Consider the following 11,623-nt stretch of genomic DNA (forward strand, 5'->3'; position numbering starts at 1 on the left):
TTCTGTTGCCACAAATGGTGATGTGGATGGTTGAGTTTATTTGAGTAAATGCATTATTTTTACCAAGAAAGGAATTTAAAAAGAGCAAGAATGCTGGCAATCTGGAATCAAAATAACATTTCAGTCATCTGACATCTAAAAGAGAAAGACTGATTATTATTTGTTTTGCTTCTTTTTTTGTGTTGTTATCTTTCTTCACTAATGTGGGTATTGTGAGCTGTGAACGTATACAGTGTATCTATAGTCACCTTTAAGAATGTGATCAATGAGAAACAAGCAGGTGTTGGCATTGCCAACACTTGTGCTTCTGCAAATGAAGATGGCATGCACACAAGTATGTCTAACAAACTATGCTACTGTTGAAATTGGCAGCTGAAGTTCAGGACAATAGAAGACACTGGGATCACTGAAGGTGCCTGCATGATACCAGTTGTATTCATCATGGTTAGTAAAGCAGGAGGAAAGAATGTCATATTTTGAACCTTTTCTGCAACAAAACTGTTGGCTTATCAGCTGGAACTGTTTCTGCTCCTCTCTTCTTTATACTTCCCGCCTCAGGCGACTCTCTGTGTGGAGTTTGCACGTTCTCCCCGTGTCTGTGTGGGTTTCCTCCGGGTGCTCCGGTTTCCTCCCACACTCCAAAGATGTGCAGGTCAGGTGTATTGGCCATGCTAAATTGCCCGTAGTGTTAGGTAAGGTGTAGATGTAGGGGTATGGGTGGGTTGCGCTTCGGCGGGTGCGGTGTGGACTTGTTGGGCCGAAGGGCCTGTTTCCACACTGTAAGTAATCTAATCTAATCTAATCTGCAAGTTTGTGATCAAGGCGGAAGAGTAGGTTAAGTGGGCTCATTCCCATTATTATCAGAAACAAGCAGCCCTCCAGGATGAATTACTGATTAGCAGTTTGTGCATTACAGATGAGACAAGAAAGGTATGTCAGTGCAGTTACTTCCAGACATCTAAATATTCCCATTGAGATTGAGCTATTGTCAGAATCCAGCGACAAAATATAGTTACAAAGGAAAGCAAAGGACATTTATTTGAAGTGTGTGTGGTTAAAATAGGATATTTGATTTATTTCAGCACACGCTACGTTGAAGAATAGTAGTGAGTCTTGACATGCTGTTGTATTCATCACATTTATTAATTTTGTTAAGAAAAAGGCAGTAATCCTTTTGTTGGTTTCACAAGCTGCTTATGAGAATGTCCAAACTTTTTGTAGGCTACTAATTTTCTTAACTGAGTTACTTTCAGAAGTAATTTGTTGTTTGCCTTCCAGATTGTTACTACATCGAGTGAAACTCCGACACTAATCTCTGAAAAGCTTCAACCAATTTTAAACCACTGTACCGCCATTCATGCTGAAGCTACAAATCTGTAGATTCCTTCCAAATCCTGAAATGCGAGTTATTAGAAGTTTAGAAAATTATGGGCAAATGTTCCATTACTCAGAATATTAACTATGATGGATTTATTTTAAAAGTGCTCTTGGGCTGAGTCTGTTTCTTGGAAGGTCTTTTATTGCTCATCCTCAATTGGTGTAGAACCACCATGAACTACTGCAGTCTGTTCAGTTTAGGTACTTCCAGGGAGAGAGTTCCAAGATTTTGACCCAGTCACAGTAAAGGAATGGTGATTTGTTTCAAATTAGAATGATGTATAACTTGGAGGAAAACTTGCAAGTTATGATGCTCCCTTGCACCTGCTGTTCTTGTTGTTCGAGATAGTAGACATTATGGGGTTTTGGAAAGTGCTGCTCTGGGACAAGGCAATGCCGCAGCTCACATTGTAATGATGCACACTGCTTTCATTGTGTGGTAGCAGTGAAAAAGGAATGGATAACTAATGTGGTGAATGGGCATAACCAAGCTTTGTCAAAGATGGCATAAGGCTTTTTAAATATTGTTGGAGCTCCCCATGGCAATTGGGAGTGTCACTCACACTCCTGATTTTTTTTTTACTTTGTAGATGTTGACAAGCTTTGGGGAGTTAGAAGGTGATTTATTACTCGCCACAGAATTCCCAGGCTTTGACCTGCTATTGTAGCTGGTACGATTAAGCTTCCAATCATTGGTAACTGCTGAAATGGTGGGAGTTTAACAATGGTAATATCATTGAATGTCACAGAGAGATGGTTTGATTCTTTCTTATTAGGGTTGGCCATTGTTCTTTACCTGAATGCATTTAGTATTCATAATAAAGTTGATGAATTGACAGTGCAAATAAAAATAAATACAGTAAGTATAATCTGCAAACCATTGCAGAGGATGGCTGCAAGACAAAAAAAATTGGGACCTAAATATTTAAAGTACATGATATGTTGAAGATTAGGAAGTGAGGAAAGGATGGAGGAGTAACTCTGTTAATTAAGGATAATGTGAAAGTGCCATTGTTGGACTCGGGTGGACAAGGTCAGACGTCACTCAACACCAGGTTATGGTCTAACAGGTTTATTTGAAATCACAAGCTTTTGGAGCACTGTCCCTTTGTCAGTTGACTTCAACTGATGAACGGGCAGCTCTCCGAAAGCTTGTGGTTTCACATAAACCTGTTGGACCATATTCTGGTGTTGTGTGACTTTTGACCTTAATTAAGGATGACGTTGTTATCCCAGCTATAGAATCAATTTGGGTGGTGATGATAAATAGTAACTATAGAATCAATTTGGGTGGTGATGATAAATAGTAAGACTAAGAACCTGCTTGAGGGTATGGTACAGAGTGAGTGAGTGGCAAAAGATTTGGCAGCTAGCATAATCTAGGATAGTGTGAATTTGTCCACTTTTTGGTATTTAAAAAGAGATTGCAGATGTGTGTGTCCTGGTACGTGAATCACAAGATGTTAGGTATAGCAAATGATTAGAAAGGTAGTTGGAAAGTTGGTCTTTATTATAAGGGGAGTGGAATATAAATGTAGGGCTCTGTCTCTGCAGTTGTATAGGGCAACAGTAAGTCCAGTCTGGACATCTTTGATCTCCTCACTTTAAGAAGGAACATAATGTTTTGAAAGCAGTTCAGAGAAGGTCCATTCACTGACAGCTGGTTGTGGTAGTGGGATGAGAAAGAGATAGCATGAGGAATGTTTGGCAAGCTGGACATGTATCAAATGCCATTTAGAGGAATGAGGTGATCTACTGAAGCATCTAAGAACCTGAGACAGCTTGACAGAGGTGATGCTGAAAGAAATGTTTCTCCCTTGTGGGAGAGACTAGAACTAGAAGGGATAGTTTGAAAATAAGGAGTCTTTCTGTCAAAGGATTTTGAGTCTTTGAAATTCTTCCCTCGTGAGCAGGGGAGATAGAGTCATAGAAATTTAAGGCATAGATTGATACGTTCTTGACTGATGAGCTGTTTTCCTGCTATTATTTTTTCTTCTACGCAGTCTTCTCAGATCCATGCACAGCACCAACCTCCAGAATCATTGCTGCTAATGGAACTGCTAGCTGATCACTGTGCAGAGATCCTTGGAGTGATTGTATGTCCACAGCTTAGAGGAAACATTGCTGACAAAGGAAATGTTGGTTATCTGGGATAGACAGGAAAGTGGAGTTGATCAGATCAATTATGATCATGTCAAATAGTAGAGCAGACTTGAATTGAATGGCCTATGTCTGCTCCCAGATTCTGGATTAGTGGTACTGGAAGAGCACTCTTCCAGCACCACGAATCCAGAATCTGGTTTCCAGCATCTGTTTTTACCTATGCCTGCTCCCAGTTCATGTACAACTATTCCCTGGTACTTAGGTGACTTGAGTGTTACTTCCTACCTGTTAGCCAAAGCCTAAATTTTGTCAAGGGTTTGACACATGCGTATGTAGTTAGTACATAAAAACATCAAAAATCTGCCCTTAGAGCCTGCACCACCATTCAAACTCCTGCTTTTTCTCCGTACCCCTTGATCCCTTTAGCTGTAAGTGCCATATGCAGCTCCTCCTTGAATATGTCTAACAAGCTGGCCCCAACAGCTTTCTGTGCTACAGAGTTCCACAAGTTCTCAACTTTCTGAAGATACACCAGCTTCTGGATAGGATGCCATGGTTGTGGGTATATTTGCCAAGATGGGAAGTTGATTTGCAGATGTTTCATCTCCTGTCCAGGCTTTGGATCCTCCTGTGAAGTGCTGCTGTACTGTGTCTTCTGGAATTTATTTGATTCCGTTCCTGCTGCTTATGGTTGCCTGTTCTAGGGGTTTGTTGCAGTGGCCAGTCTATTGGGTCTAGGTCTATGTGTTTGTTGATGGAGACCATGGATGAGTGCCATGCTTCTAGAAATTCTCTGGCTGTCCTCCGTTTAGCTTGTCCTGTCATTTGTTGTGTTCCTAGTCAAATTTAAGGTCATTGTCATCTGTGAGTGTAACTACTAGGGCAACTGGTTATGGTGTTTAGTGGCTAGTTGGTGTTCGTGCACATGGATTGCTAGTTGTCTGCCTGTTTGTCGTATATCGTGTGTCATGCAGTCTTTGCATGGAATTTTGTAAATTATGTTAGTCTTGCAAATGATGGGTATAGGGTCTTTTGTTCTCGTGAATTGTCTGTGTGTCCCTGTCGGTTTATGTGCTGTCATGGATCTGAGTGGTCGGAGAAGTCTGACTGCTAGTTCGAGATGTTTCTTATGTAAGTTGGAGTAGCTAGTGTGTTGGCTTGTGGCATGTCCTTGTGTTGTTTGTTGGGCATCTGCGGATGAAGTTACGAGGGTATCTGTTCTTGGTGAAGGTTCTGTAGAGGTGTTCTTTTTCTCGGAGTGCTGTAGTGTGTTGTAGCCCTTTTTGAACAGGGTCCTAATGCAGCTTGTCTTGTGTGTGTCTGGGTGGTTGCTGTTGTAGTTCAGGATCTGATCCATGTGTGGCTCTTTTGTAAACTTTAGTGGTGCATTCACCATTCTATGTTCTTTTACCGTCACATCCAGAAATGGGAGTTGATTATTGGTTTCCTCCTCTCTTCTAAATCTGATATCTGTGAGCATGGTATTGATAATCCAGTGTGTGTTCTCAGTTTCTGTTCTCTTAATAATTACAACAGTGTTGTCCATGTTTCTGGTCCAGAGTTTAAGTTGGATTTGTGGGAGGGCTGTTTGTTCCAGTCTTTGCATCACTGCTTCTGCTATGAGCCCAGAGATGGGTTGAGCCCATAGGTGTCCCATTGATTTGTTCATCTGTTTGACTGTTGACTGTAAAGTGTGTCATCAAACACAGGTCTAGTAGTTTGAGTGTGCAGTTCTTGTAGATAGGTTCTCCATCAGGTCATCTGTTTCTGTTTGTCAAGGAGGTGGGCTATTGTCTCTGTGGCTAGAGTTTTGTCAATTGAAGTGAACAGTGCCATTACATTGAATGAGTCCATTGTCTCCTCCATGTCTATGTTTATGTTCTTGATGTTGTTTAGGAATTATATGATGATTGTATGGCGTGTTTGGATCCGCTGATAAGACGTTCCAGTTTTTGTTGAAGTTCTTTTGCCAGTTTATGTGATGGGAGTTCTTGGAAGTGCCACAGTGGGTCTAAGTGATAGAACATAGAACATAGAACATAGAACATAGAACAATACAGCACAGAACAGGCCCTTCGGCCCACGATGTTGTGCCGAACTTCTATCCTAGATTAAGCACCCATCCATGTACCTATCCAAATGCCGCTTAAAGGTCGCCAATGAATCTGACTCTACCACTCCCTCGGGCAGCGCATTCCATGCCCCCACCACTCTCTGGGTAAAGAACCCACCCCTGACATCTCCCCTATACCTTCCACCCTTCACCTTAAATTTATGTCCCCTTGTAACACTCTGTTGTACCCGGGGAAAAAGTTTCTGACTGTCTACTCTATCTATTCCTCTGATCATCTTATAAACCTCTATCAAGTCACCCCTCATCCTTCGCCGTTCCAACGAGAAAAGGCCGAGAACTCTCAACCTATCCTCGTACGACCTACTCTCCATTCCAGGCAACATCCTGGTAAATCTTCTCTGCACCCTCTCCAAAGCTTCCACATCTTTCCTAAAGTGAGGCGACCAGAACTGCACACAGTACTCCAAATGTGGCCTAACCAAAGTCCTGTACAGCTGCAACATCACCTCACGACTCTTGAATTCAATCCCTCTGCTAATGAACGATAATACTCCATAGGCCTTCTTACAAACTCTATCCACCTGAGTGGCAACCTTCAAAGATCTATGTACATAGACCCCAAGATCCCTCTGTTCCTCCACCTGACCAAGAACCCTACCATTAACCCTGTATTCCGCATTCTTATTTGTTCTTCCAAAATGGACAACCTCACACTTGGCAGGGTTGAACTCCATCTGCCACTCCTCAGCCCAGCTCTGCATCATATCTAAGTCCCTCTGCAGCCGACAACAGCCCTCCTCACTGTCCACAACTCCACCTATCTTTGTATCATCTGCAAATTTACTGACCCACCCTTCGACTCCCTCATCTAAGTCATTAATAAAAATTACAAACAGCAGAGGACCCAGAACTGATCCCTGCGGAACTCCACTTGTAACTGGACTCCATGCTGAATATTTACCATCTACCACCACTCTCTGACTTCGACCGGTTAGCCAGTTTTCTATCCAATTGGCCAAATTTCCCTCTATCCCATGCCTCCTGACTTTCCGCATAAGCCTACCATGGGGAACCTTATCAAATGCCTTACTAAAATCCATGTACACTACATCCACTGCTCTACCCTCATCCACATGCTTGGTCACCTCCTCGAAGAATTCAATAAGACTTGTAAGGCAAGACCTACCCTTCACAAATCCGTGCTGGCTGTCCCTAATCAAGCAGTGTCTTTCCAGATACTCGGAAATCCTATCCCTCGGTACCCTTTCCATTACTTTGCCTACCACAGAAGTAAGACTAACTGGCCTGTAATTCCCGGGGTTATCCCTATTCCCTTTTTTGAACAGGGGCACAACATTCGCTACTCTCCAGTCCCCTGGTACCACCCCAGTTGCCAGTGAAGACGAGATCGTTGCCAACGGTACTGCAATTTCCTCTCTTGCTTCCCACATAATCCTAGGATATATCCCGTCAGGCCCAGGGGACTTGTCTATCCTCAAGTTGTTCAAAATGTCCAACACATCTTCCTTCCTAACAGGTATCTCTTCTAGCTTATCAGTCCGTTTCACACTCTCCTCTTCAACAATACGGTCCCTCTCGTTCGTAAATACTGAAGAGAAGTACTTGTTCAAGACCTCTCCTATCTCTTCCGACTCAATACACAGTCTCCCACCACTGTCCTTGATCGGACCTACCCTCGTTCTCGTCATTCTCAGGTTTCTCACATACGTGATACGTCTGGTTTGTGTACCTTGGCTAATCTGTAAAATCCTGGGATGTTGTTGCTTTCTGATTTCATCCTTTGTAGGTCAATCCTGGCAGCAGCAGGAACGGAACCAAATAAATTCCAGAAGAGACAGTTCAGCAGTGCTTCACAGGAGGCTCCAAAGCACTGGAGATGTCACCTAGACAGGGGACGAAATGTCTGCTAATCAGCTTCCCAGCTCTGCGAATATACCCACAACCATGGCAGTCAGCACCTGAACTAAATCTTGATGCAAACCTTCTGATAAGGTGTTAACCAAGGCCCCATCTTCCTGCTCAGCTGAATGAAAACTGTCCCATATCCTATTTTGGAGTAGAGTATGGGAGTTATCCTTGATATAATTATCCCCAGTTATTATGCCTCAGTCTGATTATCACATTACTGTTTATGAGAGTTTACTGTGAAGCTACTTGGCCTGTAAATTTCCTACATTCCAGCTGTAACTGCAGTCCAAAAGTATGCAATTGCTAGTAACGAATTTGAGCTATCTGTTGGTATAAAAAGCACCGTTTTCCATTGAAATCTGAATGATACTAAATAAGCTGCAATCAGGAATGCATAATAAGTGATTTGTTCATAACTGGAAAGAGCAATAATTTACATATACACAGCACTTTCAATGGAGTAAAACATCTTAAAGCACTTAGGATAATATTATAAAATGAAATGTGGCACCAAGTCACTTAAATGGACATTAAGACGGATGCCATGGAAATGATGTAGATTTACAAGAATGAACCTGAAATTCAGGCATTGTTACAGGAAGAGATTTCACAAATTAAGTCTGCTTTCTCTAGAATTTAAAGGTTAAGAGGTGTTCTGATTGAAATCTACAGGGTATTAGTAGGAGAAGACAAGCGAGATAAAGATAAACTATTTCTACTGGTTGGCGGTTGCAAATTAGGGGGCGTAGTCTGATAATTAGGGCAAGACTGTTCAGGAGAGATGTTAGGAAGTACTTCTATACACAAAGGATAGTAGAGGTTTGGAACTCTCCTCCACAAATGGCAATGGATGGCGGATCAGTTGTTAATTATAAATTTGAGGTAAATAAATTTTTGTTAAGCAAAGGTGTTAAAGGGTATAGGCCAAAGACAGTTATGTGGAGTTAGGCCACAGATCAACTGTGATCTCATTGAATGGTGGAACTGGCTCAAAGGGTTGGTTGGCCTACTCCTTTTCCAATGTTCCTGTGTTCCAAATGTGCTGCATGGGGTCAGTTTCAACTGATGACAGAATCAGGCTTGGATGTGATCCCATCCACAGATGAACAGCTCCCTAGACTTAGACACAGGACAAGAAAAGATTACTGATCCAGGCTTTCTATCATTGGAACTCTGTGCTGCAATATTTTGTGAATCAAATAACCTTATGAAAGAGCAAATGAGGTAAATGATGATTTGGAGGGCAACCAGTGCCCTTTGCGACTGAATTCAGAAAGTGAATGATGCTGTCAAAGCACACTTCCTGCCTATTCTTAATTACTGTGAAAAAGCACTTTCATGGATCTGCTGCAGTCCTGTTGGTGGTTGTTCTGTGGGGTTAGTAATCTTTCATGGTGATGTTGGATAGCGAATTCCAGAATATCAACCCAGCAGCAGGCAAATCTGTGCCAGGTCAGGAATATCTGTGTAACCTTGACCTTGTGGTCGCCCTTTTCGGTGGTAGGAACTGCAGGTAAGTATGCTGTTTACCTCCCAATGCCAGCAGGGGTCAGCATCTCTGAAGGACAAGGCATTTGGAAGGACAAAGCAGTACCTGTTACCCTTGTAAACACTATTAATCTGCCTTAATGATACTTGTTGTATCTTTAGATCCACCGGAGTAAGAATAAATGGAAGTTCCACCTGAAGGATGGGATCATGAACCTGAATGGGAGAGATTATGTGTTTTCCAAAGCCATTGGAGATGCAGAGTGGTAAGAATTCAGATCCTTCTGAGAATGGACAGGCTCATCGGACTGGACTAATGTGTGCTTAAACTGAAGTACGAAGCCTGCAAGTGAAATGAATACAGAACTACTGGTACCCAAGCTACTGAGTTGTACAACACTACGTTATGTGGGGAAAAGCCTTGCCACTGAAATGGCTCACATTTTACTGAGAGAAAAAGAAAACAATATGCTTAACTATCAGTCATCCCATAATACAGTCACTGCTTGCTGATTGATGAATTACCATCTACAGAGCTAGCGAGTTTACAAACCATCAAGCAAGACTCTTCTAAGGAAAAAGCGTTTAGAGGACCCAGTCACTGTGCTTTATGCTAAGTGCTGTCATTTGAACTGCATAGAAACTGAAATAAATAAACATTTTAAAAAAAAGGTTCTTTTATAGGGGAGGTTTATAGCTGGGGAAGAAAGGCCTTGTAAATTCAAGACCCTTCACATTTGTGTCGTGATTGAATAACTTCCTGACCCAGGACCAACACATTCTTAAGGTGTAACAATGGCTGATATATTTTAAAATAAAAGAAAAACAAAGTTGATAGATGACTTCGAATTGCAAACGATTTGATAACCTAGACATGTATTCCGTTTACCTTTTTTATGCTGTGATTTTATTACGGTATGCAATATAGTTGAGATGGACTCTTCAAAACTATTGTCTTCACACCATACCTGTGATAATTTTGAAATATCAGCCAGATCCCAGAGGCTGAACATACCAAACTGTGCTCTTATATATCGTGCTATTATCAAGTGTTCCTTTCGCAGGCATGTTTCATAGTTTAATTTTTTTTTCTCTGTTTCACCTATGTGGCACATCACACTATACTGTAGATCAGTGCTAAATCTAATTTTAATTGACCATTTTTACTTCTGACTGTACCAGACCATTATATTAAGTTTTAATAGAAATCATCATGCCTGTTTTGAGGTTTTCTTTTCGACCCCCATTGGTTTCATGTAATGGTTTTCTAATCTTGAAAGACTTTGGAATTTAACAGAACAAGTTGAGGGATTTGCCTTTTTTAAAATGACAAGAGACATCACTTTTAGCTGTGCTTTCAACAGAGACAGTATTATGCGATTACTGAAATGATTCTTGAGTATAAAGGGGAAAAGAAATGGCAAAGTTTGCACATGGAACAGAGAAACTTGAGGAAAATAAATTGAGCGCCTTTTAAACGGAAAAGAAATAAAAAGCCAGCCATTTACGAATTTTGCTTTTATGAAATTAAAAACAAAAGCCACATGGCTATTTGACATAAAATGACAATTTTCATTAGCTGATCTGTTTTCTACTACCCACAGCTACTTAGTCACCTGGTGTTGTACATACGTGTAAGAGGGAAATCTATTTATTATGTTTGTATAATTCATCTTGTACCATTTAAATCAAGGTTCTTAATAATATAGTCATCTTCGTTTAAGACCCTGCTTGTAAGACCATTAGAGAACTTAGTATTTTGTTGTACTAAGATTTATTTTAAGTTACTTAAAAGTATTTTGCCTTTGCAAAAATTTTAATTAAAAATGCCCTTAAAGTTTGTGTTTATTGCTTTAATTTTCTAGATTTCATGTTATTTTATCTTGGGTGAGAAAAAAAGAGTTGGAAACACAAAATGTGGCTCTTCTTTGACTCTCGTCATTGTAGGTTTCAATTCAGATTGATATTTGGGTGGATGTGTGTATATATGTATATAATTAACCCTAGCTTCAACATTTTAAACCGAGTGAGAATGAATGCTTTGTTATAATTTATATTTTTCATTTCAAATATATTGTGAATCGCTCAAATTGGACAATTCATTGTACAAAAATTAAAAGTTCACTATTTGTAATGCTTTGGAATAGAGTATTTCAGCTTTCATTTAACAAAGGTTACCAAAATTATGCTGTCTAGATTCTATTAATATCTTAAATATTGGTTGCTGACCAGGAAGCCAATTCAGCTGGGCTGAAGGATTCCATCTTTCAAGTTTTCACGTATTTATGAAATGTTGGCCTGGCCAGCATTTATTGTCCACCCCTAATTGCCCTTGAGAAGACTGTCCCCTGTGGTATAGGGATGCCCAAGTGGTGTTAGTTAGGGAGTTCCAGGGTTTTGACTCAGTTAAGTTGAAGCCAAGGTGATACCATTCCGAGTTGTCAGGGTAATGTGTGGAGGGGAACTTGCTGGTAATGGTGTTCCACCGTAGTTGCTGCCTGTATCTTTCTGGGTACAAGAGATTGTGAGTTTGAAAGCAATCTTCCCTCTAAGTATTTCCACTAATATCTGATTAGTGTGTGAACATATTGACTTCCAGTTCCAGAGTTACTGCCATGCAAGAAAAATGATAAGGAACATAGTGTGAAAGGT

The 11,623-nt window shown here is 40.8% G+C and overlaps 1 protein-coding gene across 2 annotated transcripts in view; it reads left to right on the plus strand.

Moving 5' to 3' along the window:
* Positions 1–10,808, plus strand: part of gtf2a1 (general transcription factor IIA, 1) — a 68,863-nt gene extending 58,055 nt beyond the window's left edge. For both annotated transcript variants that reach the window (XM_072568111.1, XM_072568112.1), the window contains exon 10: positions 9,134–10,808. In XM_072568111.1, coding sequence (XP_072424212.1) covers positions 9,134–9,241 — 108 coding nt within the window. In that variant the 3' untranslated portion in view covers positions 9,242–10,808. The remainder of the gene's footprint in view (positions 1–9,133) is intronic.
* Positions 10,809–11,623: the final 815 nt, after the last annotated feature.

Source organism: Chiloscyllium punctatum, chromosome 4 (assembly GCF_047496795.1).
Source record: "Chiloscyllium punctatum isolate Juve2018m chromosome 4, sChiPun1.3, whole genome shotgun sequence".
Classification (NCBI taxonomy): Eukaryota; Metazoa; Chordata; class Chondrichthyes; order Orectolobiformes; family Hemiscylliidae; genus Chiloscyllium; species Chiloscyllium punctatum.